At 38.8% G+C, this 21333-nt stretch overlaps 1 protein-coding gene across 2 annotated transcripts in view; it reads right to left on the minus strand.

Annotated features, from left to right (window-relative positions):
* Positions 1–21333, minus strand: part of LOC126187377 (anaphase-promoting complex subunit 5) — a 148020-nt gene that overhangs the window by 54127 nt on the left and 72560 nt on the right. For both annotated transcript variants that reach the window (XM_049928425.1, XM_049928427.1), the window contains one exon: positions 15449–15659. In XM_049928425.1, the coding sequence (XP_049784382.1) occupies positions 15449–15659 (211 nt within the window). The remainder of the gene's footprint in view (positions 1–15448; positions 15660–21333) is intronic.

A 21333-nucleotide genomic window follows, 5' to 3' on the forward strand; every position in this document is an offset into this window, starting at 1 on the left:
CATCGAAGCCATGGTCAAATGCTGAATAAAACCAACTTTTGTTGCAAATAGTAGACTGCTTTGGAGTCATTTACTAATTTAATCATTGTGATTATTTCAAGGCACTGAAATTTTGAGACAGAATGTTCTCACAGTCTTCACCATGAGCTTCACAAATTTTAAAATCTGTCATGTACAGCAAGATACCCTGTTTGCTGCATTCTGTAGCCACAAAAGGCAGACAATAAACATTGCTCATTGATGTGGATAAAATTTTATAGAAATTATCATCATTTAAATTCTGAAGGAATTTCTTGTAAAAACAGCAGAAATGCCATGGGCAACAAATAAATGACAACCTGTATATGTAATGTTTTCCGCATCAAATTAGTATAACTACTTATAATATTGAAATATGATGAAGGAAGTGTTATTTTCATTAGGAAAAAGTAAGATGGGTCCCCTAATCACAAATCAGAATGTGCACCAACTGGTCGCTCAGTCATTAGGGCTTCTCAAAAACTACAGTTCTTTTTCCAATGAAAGCCAAAAATAAAGTACATGAAGTGTAATCAAAAAGTAACTGGACATTTTGTTTTTATTAAAGAATCTTTATTTATCCGTTAACATCAACTTTTACCCCTTCAAAGTAAACCCCTCAGATATAATACACCTGTGCCAGCACTTTTTCCAATTTTAGAAGCACTTCTGGAACTCAATTTTCACTATGCTGTTCAGCTCCTTAAGTGATTCTCTTTTTATCTCATAAATGGTGGCAAAACAACATCTTCAATGATTCTCTTCAGCTTCAGGAATAGAAAGAAGTCACAGGGAGTCATTTCCAGCGAATACAGTGGTTCAGGCAATATAACAGTTTTTTGCCAAAAAATCACGAAATGCACTGACATAAGAGTGGGAGCACTATTGTGATCCAATTCCTACATGTGGTTTTGCCACAACTCCAGTTGCTTTCTCCAGATTGCTTCACGTAAATGGCACGTAACTTCCAAGTAGTATCGCTTACTGATTATATGAGCATAAGGTAGGAACCCCTAATGCAGTAATTCCTGAGCAATGCCTATGCTACGAAGTTTTTGGTCGAAATTCAACAATTTTGGAACCAACTTTGCTGCTACACATTTCATGCCCAAAACACAAAAATTGCTTGGCATGAGCCAAAGAACATGCTGACATTAGCAGCAACCTCTCTGATGGTGATTTGGCAATTTTCCAGAACCACGTTTTTTTACCTCTTCCACACTGTCTTCAGTAATTATATGCTAGGGCGTCCAGCACAGTCATCATCATCGTCAACATCTTCTCAATCCTCTTTGAAATGATTATACCACATGTAAACTCTTGTCTTACTCATAGTAGATTCACCAAAAGCCACAGTCAACATTTCGAATGCAGTGCAGCACTTCATTCCATTTTTCAGGCAAAATCTTATGTAAATTCTTTGACCCATCTTTTTCAAAAGTAAAAATTCATCGAGCACTCTAAAATATGCATAGTGTTTTTGACTGTCAACAATAAACTAAATACTCAAAACCAAACATAAATCAGGAACATGCGTACCAACAAGATAAAAAAAACAACTGAAAATCAGATATGCATGCAAAATTAAAAAATTCCCATTACTTTTTGATCACACCTTGTATACGTTTCTGTGATAATTATAGTGAAATCTTAACTAGCTCACACTAACTGGAGTGAGTCCCAGTCTGACTATATGAAATCCCAAATTAGAGAAATGTTTTCTGAAATAGTTATCTGATGCCATAAAAAGGATTATAACTTACAGTGCACGTAGTAATTAAATAACAATTATTTTAATAAAATTCTGTTTTCAATATGCCACATTTTTAAATCTGACTAAAAAGTAATAATTTCTCTTAGTACAATGGAGAAACAACCAAAGTTGCAAATGTCGATTTTATTTACTTGTTGAATTGCTTTCGATTGGGACCCATTTTTGAATCATCCACACAATCAAAATGGCATTTCCCAAAATATGAAAACCACGCCAGGATGAAAAGACATCTGTACGCTCTGTAACTGTTCATTTGCACTTTGTTATATGTGTACGTTTGTTATCTTGACATGGCTCTTATATTTTGGGAATTACCATTTTGACTATATGGATGATCTGAAAATGAGCCCCGACTTGAAACTAGTCTCGAGTAAATAAAAGTGATATTTGTAACATTGGCTGTCTTTCTGTTGTACTGATTAACAAAACTGCTGCCCTGCAATTACTCCAGCTTGCTGGAAGTTCATAATGTCTCTCAGTCCCATACAGATTCCTACCGTCATACACATAGTCCTGAAACTTTGTTACAGTGAATTTCTAATAGCTATGGAAATACTTGTAAGATTTAAAAGAAAAAATGTGGGGCACATGCAATATATAATAGTAAGGAGGTTAACAATTCATGCATCATCACATATGCATTAAATGCATCCCATGTTTTTCATTTTAAATCTTTAAGGTGCTTTCATACCTATTAAAAATTCATAATTAACACATTTTCAAGACTATCTGTATCGTGTTAACAATCTGTGTGGGGCTAGGAGAAATTTATTTTGCATTTTTAAGTCTGATGTAAAATTATGCTATATGAAAAACTGATTTTTATTTAAATAGTTACTTCTGCTTTTTTCCTTGTGTGTGTGTGTGTGTGTGTGTGTGTGTGGGTGTGTGTGTGTGTGTGGGTGTGTGTGTGTGTGTGTGTGAAATTTTTCAATAATTTCCAAACATTTTGATGAGATTACAACAGAGATATGTGGCAAATTTCACGTTTATTTCAGTTTCTCTTCACCTGAGTTAACCAATACATCGCCTCCTCCTATGTATATCTCACAAAAAGATAGTGAAGATAAAAGTTAATTAAAGATTTGAGCTCACAGAGACTTACCCCCAACCATTTGCGACTAGAGCAGGAAAACGGAGAAATGACAATGGTACACAAAGTACCCTCCACCACACACCAGATAAGAAAGTGAATTAATATTTCATTGTAATCCAGCTCTGCACTATGTTGAAAGTTTCAAGTCTCTAGCTTATAGGGAAGTTAGTTTAAAATGAATATTTGTACTTGACATACAGACAGAGAAAAACGCAATCTAATAAAAATGAGATAAGAACACTACATGAGCTGTAATATTATGTGAAATAGTATACAGCAAAAAGTGACTAATGTAATGATATCACAGTAATGAACAACAGAATTAAATAAATTAAAGATGGAATAAATATTCAGTTGAAATATTACTGTATTTATTTAAAAAAAAATTGAATTCTGCACTATATTGGAAATTTATGTGCTATATTTACTGTAGAATGGTATATAAATCAGCAATTGTTTCCTGCTGTTGTCTGCATCTACAATGATGTGGTCCACAGCAGCTAAAGAGGCATAACTGCCTGTTGCTGATGCCGTAGAAATATTTTCATTGTCAATATCCATTGTTAATGGATAAAAGAAAGTACTTATTGTGGTTGTGACTTTTTTGTAGTCTGTTCTTTTATCACTTGCTATTACGTCTCTTTTAGTGTAAGATAATATTTTTGGTAATATGCATTAATGTCTACAAAGTTGATGCATCCAAAGACAAATTTTCCTCTTCTGAAACTGTTGAATTCTTTACAATTGCAACATCTGCACTTAAACTGTCACACATGCTTCTGTGTTAGAGATATTGTGCTGATCATAGAATCTAAATAGCCATCCCATACTAACATTGAAGCCTGTTTTTCCCATGGGGTAACATCCACAGTGGTCTCTTTAGATGTTGCTCCTCATTTTGTTTTCCTTTTAGTTCATCTTGTTTTAGCACAAAGTACGAAATTTGATAGTAATTTTTCTTGATGTCATAAAAAATCGACTTGCCGATGAGAGACTCTGTCATAACACTATGGGTAGAAGCAGTGGCTTAGATTTTAACATGTGCTCTCATTTTATTTTACATATTAAAGGGATCTGTATTTACTCCTAACATTCACTTCAGTTACTGTGTTGTCCAGTATGTCTCTTTAACATACTTATAAGTGATTATTAATATGGGATTTATTCATCATACAGGCTTCAGCAAGTAAACTGAGCAGGCTTTTTTTGTTGTTGTTGTGTGCTTGTATTCAAGAATGATACATAAATTACTCATTATCACATACAGGTGAAGTGAATGGGAAGGGAGCGGATGTATTTTAAAATTTTACAAGGAATGAACTGAGTGCAAGAGATGTCCGATACGATATGGTAGCATTTCATTTTGCAATGAGTCTGAATTATCATGAATTCCAAATTAGTGAGGATTTACTTTATTTACATGATGTTACACACAAAGTATTAAGCATAAAATAATTGTATGACAAGGGCAAATTCACTTGAAAAAACTACAATTATAGAATGTCGGGCCAGTACATACCTTCAGGAGGTGAGATGCCAATACTGCCTACACATACGCATAGAAGTACAAAAAACTACCTTAGTTTTCAGAACAGTTAGTTGTTTCCTCTGAGAGGAACTTACCTGTTGTGAGACCTAAAAGAACAAGGAGACTAGCAGAAAAGGAGATGAGAAAAAACGTTCTCTCTCTCTCTCTCTCTCTCTCTCTCTCTCTCTCTCTGTGTGTGTGTGTGTGTGTGTGTGTGTGTGTGTGTGTGTGTGGGCCCGTATGTGCGGTACATTGCTACTCAACATATGGCAGAAGTTTTGAGCTGCAGACAGGCACAACAAAAAGCTTACTAAACACACAAGCTTCTGGCCAGAAGGCATTCTTCTGAAACACACACACACACACACACACACACACACACACACCTGACCATTATCTCTGGCTACCAAGACCAGACTGCAAGAAACTGTGGATTATGGGAGAAGCAATCCTGGTGGTGGAGGTAAGGAGGAAGCTAGGGTGGAGAGGGAGGGGGATAGCAGGGTATGGATGGAGAACAGTAACAATAGAGAAATTAGTTGGTGCCCTTCACCCACCTATCCCTTCCATATTCCCAGTCCACAGCCTTCTATTCCACAAGTGCACCCACACATCTTTTTACTTCTCTCCATTTCTGCCCCCACCCCAACCTCCATCTAACCGCCTGACTGCACCTAGTTGCCCCACCCTCTTTCCACTTCATCTCTGTATGCACTTTACCGTCCCCCACTTGTACCCTGCTCTCCTTTTCCCTCCCTGCCACAGCTTCCTCCTTACCCCCACCATCCAGACTGCTCCTCCCATCATGCACAGTTGCTCACAGTCTGGCCTCGGCAGCCAGAGCCAGTGGTCACGTGTGTGAGTTGCATTTCCATGAATGTGTGTGCGTGCATATGTTATGAGAAGAAGGCCTTGGCCGAAAGCTTACATGTTTAGTAGTCTTTTTGTTGTGCCTCTCTGAGACTCAACATTTCCACTATGTGGTGAGTAGCAATTTATCCTTTTCATAATATTGTCAAAAGAAATAACAGTTAAACACTTACCCCAACTAGTTTAGTTGTGGTCACTGCTACATACATAAAACTCTGTGCAGTGAACAAATGTTATCTGGTTCACACATGCATCATTCCACAAGTTGCTTTATTTTTGGTGTACACGTTGCTAGTGAGGGGGCTGTAGTAAGTGGTAGAGGTAGATTAATGGGGAAGGTTTTACAATGGAACAAATGCAGACAGAGTGGCTCTGGATAGGAATAATTAACTGTGAACATCATGTGATTTGAATGTGGAAGTTAGCAGTGTGGCACGAAGCGAGAGTGAGTGGTGTGGGAAGGGTTTTTGGGGAGGAGTAACTTTATTTCAGTGCTTGACTTGAGAAATTCATAGCCTTGGGGAAGTAACGTATTGATGTATTGTGGTGTTCAATGTCTGGATAGAGCTGGGTGGTATGGGTGGTGCTTCTGAGGTGGTTTTTGTTTTTAAGTGGAAGCTGTATTTGTCAGAAGCTGAGGAAAATACTGCTCGGGAGATTTGCTTGTGGGCAGTATCTGTGGGGTAGTTGCTGGAGAGGTAAGACTGAAAGAGGTTTTTGGTACAGGTTTTCAAGGATTCAGTGATGGAGCAGATACAATTGTCACAGATGCCCAGTCTATGTAGAATGGAGCATTTGATGAGTTAGAAATAGTGACTGTCAAATGGACGTAAGGAGCAGATTTTTGACTACCTGGCTTAATGTGGCAGAAGATAAAGTCGGATAACAAAAACGCTGGATAGGCTGGAAGTCTCTACACTTTCCCTTCCTACCCCACCTATACCAATCAAAATCCCCTTTTGTACCAATATTATTAATATTTTCTGACTTCTTATGTAATACATGCTAGTTATAAGTGTTTGTTATGCAAATAATGTACCCTTCAAATATTATTACAGAAAACAATCTGGATTGTACATCCAGAATGTATGATTAACACACATGTGAAGAGCCAGGCACACCAAAAAGGATTAAAGGCCCGAGGTTTTACAAAAATCTCTGATAGATGACTCTTTCCTTCGTTTTACCCTCTTCTGTGCTGTAATATCCCTCCACCGATTGTGGCTCTTTGGTTCTGAGTCAAATTGAATAAGTGAACGAGAAATTTCTGCGACGAGCTAGGCTGCGAACAGCAGGGTCCTGCTGAATGGGTAAGGTGTGCGCTACACATCAGAGGCAGCTACTTAGGTAACTGACTGCGTGTGGGGTGCACAAAAGGTGTTTTTTTTTTTTTTTTTTTTTATTAAACAACTTTCCATCCAATCCAGATAACAATAGCTGTAGGAAACCCAAAAGTATCAGTGTAGGATCGAAAGAAATGCCTCTCACAGATGAGAGTACTAAAATCCTAATGGTAAACTACAGAAACATTTGCAACGAAGTGCCAGAGTTTGAAGCGCTCATGAAAAGCAGTGAAGCTCACATAATACTAGGTACAGCTGAAATTGATAGCAGGGAGATTTTTGGGGAAACTTTAAGTGTATATCAAAAGGATGTGTAAATGGGAAATGGAATTGGTGTATTTGTCACAGTAGACAAGCAATTCAAATCCACCAAGGTAGAAATTGAAGCTGCATGTGAGACTGTTTGGGCAAGACTCAGCATCAGGAGTGGGCATAAAATGATAATTGGATCCTTCTATAACACAACAGACTCATCTCCTGATGTAACCAAAACCTTGAGAGAAAACCTTAGTTCACTTGTACGTAAGTTCCCTAACCATACTATAATCATTGGTGGAGACTTTAACTGTCCAACAATTAATTGGGAAAATTACTGCTTTGTTAGTGGTGGCTGTGATAAGACATCTCGTGGAACTTTACTAAATGCACTCTCTGAAAACTATCTAGAACAGGTAGTTACGAACCTCACTTAAGATGGGTATATATTGGATTTAACTGCAACAAACAGACCTGACCTCTTTGAGGATGTCCACATCAAAACTCGTATCAATGAACATGACACGTCCGTGGCGACAATTAATAACAAAGTACAAAGAACAACTAAAACAAGTAGAAAGATATATATGTTCAGTAAACTCGATGAAAAATCAGTAGTGTTGTATCTCAATGAGGAACTTTAAACTTTCAGCACAGGGCAGGAGGATGTAGAGGAACATTTGGCTCAAGTTTAAAAAATAGTTGGCCATGCACTGGATAGATATGTACCCAGAAGAACAGTTCATAATGAGAGGAAACCTCCATGGTACGCAGTCACTGTAAAGAAACTTCCAAAGAAACAGATATTACTGTAAAGATATTAGTGTAAAACAAAGCATAGGGCTATGGACAGAGAGATGCTGAATGAAATGTGTTTGGCTGTCAAGAGAGTAATTCATGATGTCCTCAATGACTACCATAGCAGAATACTGTCAAATGATCTGTCACAGAAGCCATCAAAAACCTTGTCGTATGTAAAGGCTGTTAGTGGCACCAAAGTTAGCGTTCAGGTGCTAGCAAATGAGATAGGAACTGAAACTGAAGGTAGAAAAAAGCTAAAGCTGAAATGATTAACTCCGTTTTCAAACATTGTTTTACAAAGAAAATCCAGGAAAATTGCCCCAATTTAATCCTCCTACTACTGAAAAGATGAATGAAATTAGTATTAGTGCCAGTGATGTTGAGAACAAGCTGAAATTGTTGAAATTGGACAAACCTCCAGGGCCCAATGGAATCCCTGTCAGTTTCTACACTGAATTTGCAGCTGAGTTAGCCCCTCTTCTAACTATAATCTATCGTAGATAGCTCGAACAAAAAACCATGTCAAACTCTTGAAAAAGGCGCAGGTCACATCTGTCTACAAAAAGGGTGGTAGAAGTGATATACAAAACCACTGTCCAGTATCCTCGACACAGATTTGTTGTAGACTCTTAGAAGATATTTTGAGCTGAAACATAATGAGGTATCTTGAACAGAATGGTCTCTGCCAACCAGCAAAGATTTTGAAAACGTCGATCATGTGAAACACAACTCACACTTTTCTCTCATGGCATACTGAAAGTTTTGGATCAAGGCAGTCAGGTAGATGCAATATTGCTTGATTTCTGAAAAGCATTTGACTCGGTAGCACACCTACACTTATTGCCAAAAGCACAATTATACAAGTTCTGTTCAAAAAATTCCAGAACTTTGTCCACAAAATTTTTCTATGCGTACCTCTTGCTTATTGTGAATGGTCACCTTCAAAATACTCTCCTTCACAATTGATAAAATGCTCCCAATGCTGTTTCCACTTCCACAAGCAGTCTTGGTATGGCTCTTGCTGGAATGCGCGAAGCACCATCTGCGAACATTCTTTTATCTCATCTATCATAGCAAATCTTAGTCCTTTCAACACGGTTTTCAACTATGAAACTGAAAAATTTAAAAAAAGTCTGCAGGGTCAGGTCTGGAGAGTACGGAGAATGAGGCAGAACAGCGATTTCGTTTTTTGTGCAACGGTCACACACTAACACAAATGAATGTGCGGATGCATTATCGTGATGCAAGAGCCATGAATTGTCTCACCACATTTCAGTCCGTTTTCTTCTCACATTTTCTCACAGGCATTGAGACAGTACCATTGATTAACAGTTTGTCCCTGTTGCAATGAATTCATGATGAACTAACGCTTCAAAGCTAAAGATACCATCAGCATGACTCTGACAATTGACTTGACCTGACCTGACAACCTGGTTTTCGTCTTGGAGAATGTTTCCCAACCAACTGCAAAGACCTAACCTTGGTCTCAACATCATAACCCCCATCTCATCACCAGTTATAATTCTCTTAAGGAACATATCGTTCTCATTTGCATGATCCAATAGCTCTTCACAGATTTGTAGGCAAAGGTCTTTCTGGTCTTGACTCATGAGCTGTGGGATGAACTTGGCGGCAACACGATGCATTCTAAGATGCTGTGTCAGGATTTCATGACTTGATCCAACTGAAATGTTATATTCTTCTGTAATCTCTTGGACAGACAGTCTTTGAATGGCACGCACAATTTTGTTAATGTTCCTGACATGAGCATCATCAGTGAACTTCAAAGGGCATCCTGAACAAGAGTCATCTTCAACTTTTGTATGGCCATTTTTAAACTGTGTGAACCATTCTTCACATCGAGTATGGCTTCAGTACTCGTCAACATAGGCTTCCTGCATCATTTGGTGTGTCTCTGTCAAAGTTTGAGTTTTATGCAAAATTTAATGCAGACATGTTGCTCCTCCAACTCTGCCATCTCGAAATTCACAAACTGTGCAACACAACATTCTATTCAATAAGGCACTGAACAATAATAGGCAGACATTAAACACAGGCATGCGCCTCCACCACAACAATGGTGCGAAATTACGAATGTTTCAGAATTTTTTGAACAGATCTCATATAGGGTATCAAGTGAAATTTGTGACTGGATAGACGGTTTTTTGGTAAGGAGGACGCAGTATGTTATCTTGGGTGGAAAGTCATCGTCAGATGTAAAAGTAACTTTGGGTGCGCCCCAAGGAAGTGATTTGGGACCCTCACTGTTTATTTTTTATATTAATGATCTTACAGACAATATTAATAGGAAAATCAAACTTTTTGCAGATGATGTAGTTATCTATAATGAGGTACTATCTATATCTGTATTGAAGTACTATCTGAAAGAAGCTATATAAATATTCAGTCAGATCTTGATAAGATTTCGAAGTGGGGCAGAGACTGGCAACTTGCTTTAAATGTACAGAAATGTAAAATTTTGCACTTCACAAAATGAAAAAAAGTAGTATCCTTTGACTATAATATCAATGAGTCACTGTTGGAATGGACCAACTCTACAAACATCCAGGAGTAACACTTTGTAGGGATATGAAATGAAATGATCATGTAGGTTCAGTTGTGGGTAAGGCAGGTGGTAGACTTCAGTTTATTGGTAGAATATGGGGGATGTGCAATTAGTCTACAAAGGAGATTGCTTACAAATCGATCATGCGACAGGTTCTAGAATTGCTGAAGTGTGGGACCTGTATACTTCCAATATCTCCTAACAGGAGATATTGGAAGTATACAGAGAAGGGTAGCATGAATGGTCACAGGTTTGTTTAATCCATGGGAGAGTGTCACAGAGATACTGAAGGAAATGAACTGGATGACCCTTGAAGAGAGACGTAAACTATATCGGGGAAGTCTGTTAACAAAGTTTCAAGAACTGGCTCTGAATGATTATTCCAGCAATATACTAAACACCCTATGTATCCCCCACATAGTGATCGTGTGGGTAAGATTAATTACACTGCATGCACACAATCATTCAAACAATCATTCTTTCCACACTCTATATGTGAATGGAACAGGACGAAACCCTAATAACTGATACAATAGGGTGTATCCTCTGCCATGACAACCTCTGGTTTGCAGAGTTCAGATGCAAATGTCAATGTAGGTGCAATCAGATGATACCATCTGACATAGCTTTCTCCTACTCGCCATGTACTGCATCAGTCAGTCAATCTTCTTGACCCCTTCCAAATATGGGATGAGATTTCTCCTGTAATCTACGTTTGCCCCCTCCTCTTGTATTACTTCCCCCAGCATCACCATTTCCACAATATTATTGTCAGTTAGTTGATCCACTTCATCATTTACCATCCATTCTGTGACGTCCTCTACATCAACATCCTTACAGCCTGGTACATTTTTGAGCAACTAAATGATATCACCGTTTTCATCTTTACTCCACTTTCACACATGGATTCAAAGTTAAAATGACCACCTCCGTGGTGAAAGAATTTTACAAGACCTTATAAATGATACGTTTAGAATCTCTTCCCATGCTTTGGTCAACCATCTCATGACTTCTAGCAAGTCAATCCTCTTCAGAATGGCTACAAAGTTTTCATTACCATCAACCACTGATATCAACGAACTGAGAAGATAGTGGTGATACTATTTCTTTAGCATTTAAAGGAAGCGCTGGTCCACCAGCCGATGAAGAGCAGTGACATTTGGTGGCAAAAATATGTCCATCTAAGTGATTGTAACTGGCTGAATGTGAAGGTGCATTATCAAGAAGCAGCAGAGCTTTCATTGGTAAACTGCTGTGTTTCAAATATTTCTCTACGGCTGGTATGAAATCATTTTGGAACCAGGTTTTAAAGATTTCTGAATTCATCCATGTTGTCTTTTGATGAGAGCAATGTAGAGATAGCGAATCCTGATTCTTCAGGTTTTTGAAAGCTCTAGGTTTCTGTGATTTTCTTATTAATGTAAGTCTAAGCTTATGGTTCCCACTTGCATTACTACAAGCCAATATGGTAACTCATTCCTTGCTTTTATTGCATCCACATGCCACAGCTTCCTTCTTTGATGCATTTTCGCAGGGAGCAACATCTACAAGGGTTGACTGAAAAGTAATGCCTCCACCTTTGTAACTCTTCAACAGTTGACAGCGCTGGTATGTGGCAGGTACTGGCTTGTTCTGTAGCCTCTTCTCTACAGCTCCAGTTAGTGGGAAGCCTTAGCATTGAACAGTTGTGTTGTTACAGCGTAAAGTATGGAACTCTGCACAGACGGTCGGTCAAAGTGATTTAGGCAACGTGCAGTCATTGATTTCTTGACAGCAGAAGGCAGCACCGCAAAGGAGATTCATCAAACTATGAAAGTAGTTTATGGTGATTGTGTTGATGTGAGTACTGTGCATCGTTGGGCAAGCATGCTTAAAGATGTAGAGGCAGGAACATGTGACCTGCGTGACTAACGAAGAGTTGGACATCCTGTGACAGCAACCACCAAGTTTCACAAACAAAATGCTGACAGATTGATTCAGGACAATCGTCGCATCATTCAAAGAGAAATTGCAAGCACAATCGGCATTTCACAAGAATGTGTGGGTCACATTATTGCTTTGCTTTGCTATCAGAAGATCTGTGCACGATGGGTACCCCGGATGATGGCTCCTGAAATGAAAGTGCACAGACTTGAAATTTGCCAGGAACTCCTCTTGCATTACGAGAATGAAGGTGACACCTTTCTCCATTCAACTGTGACAAGAGACGAAATGTCAGTCTAAGGAATATCGACACATAGACTTGTCCCAGAAAAAGAAATTCAAGACGTAGCCCTCAGCTGGAAAAATCATGGCTACAGTGCTCTGGGATGCAGATGGTGTTATCCATGTTGATTTCCTTGATCGTGGAACAACAATAAATTCAGAGCGTTACATCACAATGCTGAGAATTCTGAAACGATGGTTAACTAGGGTCCGAAAGAAAAAGGGAAATGTTTTCCTTTAGTATGATAATGCCAAACCACACACTTCACATGCCACCACAGCAGAACTTCAGAGACTGAAACTCACCACCATACGGCATCCTCCACACAGTCCAGATTTAGCACCATCTGACTTCCATCTGTTCCTGAAAATGAAAGACAATCTGTGGGGACATCATTATGCTTCTGATGAAGACGTTGAGAGAACTGAGAGACTGTGGTTGTGGAAACCGACGTTGAGAGAACTGAGAGACTGTGGTTGTGGAAACAGAGTGTCAACTTCTTCCGTGATGGCTTCAGAAAACTTGTTCATTGTTGGCAGAACTGTATCCAATTGGTTGGTGATTATGTGGAAAAGTGAATACTGGTAATTAAATATCACATTCTGAGGATTATTTCTGCATTTGAGTTATTAAAATAATCCCATCCAAACCCAATTAATGAAGGTGGAGGCATTACTTTTCATTCAACTCTCATAATTTAAACCACTCTCGTCGCAGTTGTACAAATGTTTGCTAGTAATACCCTCCTCGTCAATTAACTTCGAAAGATAGTTTTTAAACAATGGCAGCCAAATAATGGACAAACCTTTTCCTCTTAGCTATTTATGCCACAAAAATAAAGCCTCTTCAACCTTTTTATGCGTGCCTTTCAACACTGTCTTCCTTACTTTTATTCCACTTCAACTACCTTGGAAAGCACACCACTATCAATTTCTGTTCAATGTGTCCTCCCCCCCCCCCCCCCCCCACTCCCCGCCCCCAACAGTAATTTTTATTACCCATAACACCAAACAAACAGTTCTAGCTGCTACCCAGAGTTCAGTTACACTACACAGCACATAGTTTCTGATCAACAAATACTACAAGTTTTTTTTTCATTTATCAACCATTTCCAACTCTTTAGTTAGAACACAGAGGATCACACAGAATAACAATTTAACAATGGGTGCACTCTGGGCATCAGATATGCATCTGAAGAAACAAAGAACACATGGTTTCCATAAGAGATGCTTTCCATGGGTGTACATTCTTGGTTTGTGAGCACTGGAAGAGGGTATGTAAGCATCTTTCATTGAAGACTGGTTCTGATAATTTATTCAGTAGTAACACTACAGTAGGTGCCTTACAACTGTGACTCCAAGAGTGCTGGAGGCACAAAAAGCAACAATACATTTTGAAGGGCCACATACCATATTAGCCGGCGCCCGCTTGCTAAAGCTCAGGCAAAAGCACATTACATACAATACATTAATCCTCATTTCATCATGGAGAAGTATTATTATGATATTAATTAAGTAGGCCAGATTAAGTAGATCAGATAGTACTGAGACCAAATAGATGTGTTTCAGATAGTTGAAGAGTCCGATGTATTGTTGGTAATTGAATGGTTTCAAATAGACTGAGGTTTGGAAATGACCCGATGATCAAAGATGATGGCTTTGGATTTTTAAAAGGATCAAGTGAATTTATGCTGTTGCAGGATGTGAGGAGTTGTTCACAGTGAGTAAGGTCACAAGATGTCATAGGTGAACTAATACAAAGTCAAGGGAGGACAGCTTCCGATTCTTCAGGAATGCCTCTCGCATACAACCTATGAAAAGACTTATGCAGGACAGGGCCATTCTGGTTCCTGTAGTGGTCATCATGATTTATTTTTAGGTCAGCCCTCAAAAATATGAAGTAGTTGTGGGTATGGATGACGTTGGTTAGAGCGACAGATGAGATTTTAGGAAGAGTTTTAGCTGGGTAGAGAGTGGGCTAGTGTTCTAGAGCTAATAGATTATGTGTATGTGGGATGTTAATGTAGAGCAAGATTCCACTGATTATGAAAAGGAGGGTTCGAGGTGGAAAAGGGATAGGAATGGATTTCACACATCCTACAAAGCAGTTTGCTTATTTTACATATGATGGTTGGCTCTGTGGCATACGCTGGAAGTGCTGAAGGGCTGAGTTGCATTTGTTAAGGGGTTTGAAGGCTGCTAGAACTGAATGGCTGAGGTGATTATTTAGCGTATTTTGAGATGTAGGCAAAAGATGGGGATACATGGAGCACAAGAAGTAAGATGTTATATGGAAGGAGGTGTGAGACCTTGTTAAGTGTCCACTGTTTCCAGGATTTTCTGCATATGCAAGCAAAAAACGGGATCATTAGGAACAGTTTTGCATGTCAACATATCTGAGAGTTGATGAAGTACCTGTGACACATACAATTTGTGATCAAGTATCACAGTCGTGGAGTCTTCTACACAAGAAAAATAATGATAGTGGGTTTGGTTTCAGTTCATGGATAGCTCAGAACTCAGTTTAAGGTTTGAGTGATTTTTTTTTCAGGACTGAGAGGTGGTAGTGGAAGTGAAGAATTCCTGGGATACATGGCAATTTTGGATGAGGAGGAGGAGGAGGAGGAGGAGGAGGAGGAGGAGGAGGAGGAGGACCCCTCTGAATAAACAAATCTAACAACACTACAGCTGTATACTCACGTACTAGTGTTTGTGTACATAGCTGTTACAGGTTCGATACATCATATTCATTTTGCATCTCACTTTTAGAATTGCTTGTAATGCTGATCATCACTACATCTCACACTTCAAAAGACAATGGTAGAGAAATTATTGAATCTATCATTTATAGTGACTAAAAGTATTAAACTTCAATAAACTTATGAAAGCATTCAATAAACCTCACATTATGTATTCTTTTATAAAAATCGCAACTACATGATGTTTTCATAAACTAACTTATCTGAACAATTTTAGTGTGTCAAGAACTTACCAATTACACTGCTCTTGTTCACAATTGGCATCATAACGGAAGGTTCTAGCATCAACCGACCTACACTACTTATTAAATCTAATATGCTGCCAACTCCCTTCTTGTAAATTTCCAGTAATTCATTTTCAAAGCTCCGATAAAGTGAAGGAAGTAGTGAGTATCTCCCCTCTGTGAGAAGCTTTTTGAAAACCTTCAGCTCCAGATCAGGACCCTGTGGAAACACACACTTTGTAAGCATTGGATTTTACACATTTTTCGTCTGCTGTGCTGGCAAAAAATGCAAACTAGATATAGCAAAAATAGTAACCAAAGAGAAGTGAAAGCTTCCTCCCACTGTGTGAATAAACCAGGCTGACTCTCCCCATAACCTCTGCAAATGTCAACAGTCTGTCCTAATTCTGTCTCACATAGGGATCTTTCCATAACATTCCTTCTCATCACCAGTCAGTCCATTGAAAGGAGGAGGACAATATCAAAGATGATAATGAATTCAGATTACTGTAGTATCATACAGCTTTTATGAGTCATCAATTTATTTAGATCACCTGGATATATTGATATTTAGGGAAGCCCTCCAGCCAAAACCTGTGGGGAGGGCCAATCCTCCCAAACATTCATTTTCATTGCTGGAAAACAAACGCTGGTGGAATATTGGTGCTATTCATAACAAAGAGCGCTTAAAAGAGCATACGGTACTGTGACAACAGGGGGAAAATAACAAAATTTAGTTTTTATAAAGTCAGATTGTTAACTAACTGATATTAATGACTATTATTTAAAAATCTTTGTGTTACATCAGTGACTGCATATTCAAACATTAATTAATAAGCAAGAAATCAAATCCATACCAAAAGAATGTAACATTAGGAAGGAAGCATATGACATCAATGATGCCTGTTTCAGGATGTTCAATGGCATGGTTATTAGTACCTTCGCTGAATATGAATATATACATGTATTTAGTAAAGAGGTCCAAAAACAATGAGTCTCGTAGACTGAGCACTTTTTTTCCTTTTTCCTTTTCTTTTTTTAGACCCCTGACTTTCACATATTGAATTTTTCCAATTTTATCAACTTAAAATGTGTTTTTTTGTCAGCTGTTACAAAGATATTCACTTTTATACACTCATAAGTGAAAATATTATGACCACTGCCCACTGCACAAATTGGGTGCCTCCTCATGGAATTGTGGGCACATGATGTAGTAAGAAAAGTATGTAAGCCAAGCAGAGGTGGATGGCGATTACCCTAGCAAAGATATGCACTCCGAATGGGGAAATCCACTGAGATAAATGACTTTGCCAAAGGGCAGATTAATATTACACAGAGTCTGAACAAGAAGCTTGAAACTAGCAAAGTTGGTCCAATTTTCACAAGCTACTGTGATGAACATTTACAGAAAGTGGTAGGACAGTGAAACTACAACTAGGCACTGAGTGGTTGGATGTTTATGACTCTTCACAGGACATGGGGTTTGGAGGCTTGTCTGCTCTGTGAAGCAGGGCAGATGGTGATCTGTGGTACCTCTGGTGAAAGAGCAAAATTCTGGTGGACACACGTTTCGGAGCACACTATTCAGTGCACATTGTTGAACATGGGGCTCCACAGCAGACAACCCCTGCATGTCCACACGTTGCCCCAATGACATCATCAATTACAATTGCAGTGGAGTCAGGATTATCGAGATTAGACCATGTATCGCAGATAGCAATCTAAGACAGAAGGTTAGCTGCATACCACCTGCATCCCTTCATGCTTGATGTCTTCCAACACCATCATCTTTCAGCAGTGTAACTATCTTTGTCTCAAAGCCAGAATTGTGCAACTGTGATTTGAGGAGCATGATAGTGGACTCACATTAAAATCTTGGCCACCAAATTTGCTTGATGTGAATCCAATAGTTCCCATTTGGGTCACTGTCGAGCGCCATTACTGTGTAACCACATCAGTGGCCCATTACTTAGAAGAAGTACATGACTTGTGTGTATACACTTGGTGCCACGTAGCTCCATAAATTTCCTAGCGAACTGTAGAATCGATGATACACAGAATTGGTGACATACTGCGTTACAAAGATGTTCCAATGAGCTATTATGCAGGCGGTCATAATGTTTTGGCTTGTCAGTGTAGGTTTAACTGCATAAGTGTAGAGTGAAAAACTAAAAAATGTTAATTTTATATATTTGTTAACATAATCAACACTAAATACAAATTTAGTAGAATTAATGCATAAATGCTTTTAATGGGAGCAATATACCTGATCTTTATTATTAGGAAATTTTCAACATTAGGCTCCAATTTAGTAAGGTTTATCCTCAAATCTCATTAGTCAGCGATTTCCAATCTGTTTCTTTAAGAAGATTGGCAACTGCACTGAAACTCCTTTCCACAACATATAAAGACACAAAGCTATCTAAAACTTTCTCGCAGTAGTCCAAACACAGGTTAAGTAATATGTATGTCTTCCTGAAGCCAAAATTACTGATATCTCTTTCCAAACTGTATTTTAAGTTCTTTGTTAGTGCTTATCCCAATCAGTTGCTCTCATAATCTGTTTCTTAAACATTAGTGTATGGAACAATAACCCACTGTAGTATTTCCACAGCCAAAACATCCCCAAACAGTTCCAAAGTTTTTAAGTGCAGATCTTTCAAATTTTGAACAATGTTGAATCATCATCCCAGCTGTCTGCCTATGAAAAATTGGGAAACTGGGAAAACATGCATCATCCAATGTCTTGCTCTATTATTTTCATTCTGGCAAGGAAAGCTGAAATGACGGCCTATGTTTCTATCAATTTAGAGTGTCACCTTGTAACCTAAAATTAACCTAATTAAATTTAGTACACAAACCTGTTAAATAAGCAATGTCTGCTTTCCTCTTTATTAAATTTTCTTTTAATATTGGATCTTTACATGCAAAAACTGTAAAATAGTCTCAAAAAGTGAGAAAAACCTTGTCAAATACACGCCTTTTGACAGCCAGATTACTTCGACTGTGCATATAACCCAGAATTCAACATGTTGCATTGATTAGTGCTTTAATGACAAATTGAAGCAACTGATGCAATCTACCACTTAGATTTTTAGCAACAATGTTTTGCAATGGATGATACATTGTATTGCAAACACCCCACATATATTTTGTTTTAAATCGCATACACCCACAATTTCTGGGATACATGGCAATTTTGGATGAGGAGGAGGAGGAGGAGGAGGAGGAGGAGGACGACGAGGAGAAACCATGCCACTGCTGCCACTGATATATCTGATAAAAGGATCACTTTTTCTATAAAATAGCTGTTCAGAATAATAAATATTGAGTCACCTTTAGTGTCTTGTCACAGTTCTCATGAAGAGCAATTCTTCATGGATTTCTTGGTCCACAACAAAACAAACTTAAGTCAATAATGATGCTTCATTGCCAGATACTGTTGATTAGTCCAGTTGTATGGAGAAATGTACCATTCCCATATAATTACACAAGATGTTTTCCATATCTTAATCATTTCATCAATATGTCTTAGAACTGTGATGTTGCTCAAAGGAATTCTTTAGGGTACATCATAAGTAGGTTTGTGTAAACAGTTTTTAAAATCCTTCAGTGACTGGAAAAACTAACTGTTCCCAGCTACTACAAACTTTCCAGATTTTGCTGTAAGCAGCAAGCTATTTTAAGACCCAGTAAACAATCATTGCCTGTGATCTCGAAACGAACATAATGCCTACTGTGGGGTCTCTTTTGTAAGTTTTTCTTGAAGTATGGGGGGCATTCAGTAAGTAATGCAACACATTTTTTTTTCTTCTGAAAGCGATCCCAATACACAATATTATACCCCTCTTTTGGCTACAAAACCCTATTTTTCAACATAATCGCCATTCAATGTGAGGGCCTTATGCCACCTTTATTGAGAGGGCCTCCATGCCTGCACGGTAGCCCTCTACTATTCGGCGTCTGAGCCAATGTATTGTTGCATCAATAACCTTCCCATCATCTACCACTGAATCCTTCATTAAGCCAAAAAGATACAAGTCGGAAAATGCGAGACCTGGGCTATAAGGTGGACGAGGACGAACAAGCCAAAGTAGTTTTGTGAGTTGAACTGGTTGTGCCGACCTTCGTAAGGTCTTGCATTGTTATGGAGGAGGAGAAGTTCATTTGCATTTTTGCAGCAATGAAAATGGTGAAGTCTCTTGATTTTTAATTTCCTAAGGGTAGCATAATTCACTTAAGAGTTGATCGTTGCACCATGAGGGAGGACATCAAACAGAATAACCCTTTCAGAGATCCGGAAGACCATCACAATGACTTTACCAGCTGAGGGTGTGGCTTTGAAATTTTTCTTTGGAGGAGAGGTGGTATGGTACCACTCCAGGGATTGTAGTTTTGTTTCCAGTTCGACGTGATGAACTCGTGTTTCATCATCTGGGACAATGTCTGACAAAAAATTGTCACAATCAGCCTCAAATTGCACAATCAATTCCGCACTGACGATCCTTCATTGCTTTATATAGTCTTCTGTTACGTGGCAAGGAAACAGCAGGCACACACCTTTTAATACCCCAATTGGTGGATGAATGTGTCAGCACTACCAACAGACACACAGGGTTGCGCATTGAGGTGTTCTGTGATTCATCGATCACCTAAAATAAGAGTGTCCACACATTTGAACATTGCAGGAGTCACAGTTATGTGTTGCCTGTCGCGGAAGATCAGACAGGTTTGCACAACCTAGTTGCGATGATGACAGGCGCTTCGCCCAACAACTCACCATGCTTTTGCTCAGTGACACGTCTCCATAGACACTATGCAAGCATCTATGAATACCTGCGATGCTTGGTTTTCCATCAAAAGAAACTCAATGACAGAATGACAGCTCTCAGCTTGAAACTCATCTCCATTACAGATGCCATTTTGAAGGCTACATACAGCCCTCCACCTATCAGAATTTCATGAAACTATTAGGGCTGATGCGGGCACATTCCACAAAGTCCCAAAATGAATTCCTCATTTTTGCAACCAAAACTACCTAAGGAAAAAAAAAGTGTTGTTTTATTTATTGAACCTCCCTTGTATTTGAAAATGTTTCAAATCTTTGCCCATTCATCAGGGTGACACCTTCTGACATGATCTTCAAACTTGGATGGTTTCATAGCCTCATTGCTTAACACTTTACTCCAAAAACGTCACACAGGTAATTGTTTGCCTGGCAATGTTTGAATTAGATTAAACTTAAAATATCCAACACTGTATTGTCTACATTTCTTTTTAGATATGGCCATTTTTACTATCAGTTATCTGTGAACAAAAATTAAGTTATTTAGGTAAATATGTCGAGGTTGGTTGGTTGGTTGGATGAGTAAAAGGACCAAACTACTAGGTTATGAGCTCCTTTTTCCTCAAACAGACAAGTCTACATGACTGTAGATCAGGGACAGCTTACTGCGCAAAACCATGGGGAAGAAAACCCCAATGTCTACAAAATGTCAATGAAGTCAAAATAAGGGACAGAAAGAAGAAAGAGCAACCGAAAGCCCTTGAAAGCAGGGTGCAATGAGAGGGAGGGGAGGGGTGGAGGGGGGACACACATCCCCAGCCCCCACCACTTACCACAGATACTCCACTCAGAAATTGTCTAGGAAAGACTAGCAGCATGGACAGGCAAGAGAAGCACAAAGAGACAAAAGATGGACAACTCTAACAGACCACACAAGAGAGTGGGAAGAAGGGTATAAGAGCAGGTAGGTTGAGGATTGGGCTGTACCATGAAGCTCAGACAGCCGCAGCCTGATCTGGGCAGAGGAGTCAACAGTGACCTGCCGACCATAAGGTTAAGTGGCCCCCCCCTTAATGAGAGTGGTAAAATCCCCATTCACAATTAAACG

Source organism: Schistocerca cancellata, chromosome 5, assembly GCF_023864275.1.
Source record: "Schistocerca cancellata isolate TAMUIC-IGC-003103 chromosome 5, iqSchCanc2.1, whole genome shotgun sequence".
NCBI classification, from domain to species: domain Eukaryota; kingdom Metazoa; phylum Arthropoda; class Insecta; order Orthoptera; family Acrididae; genus Schistocerca; species Schistocerca cancellata.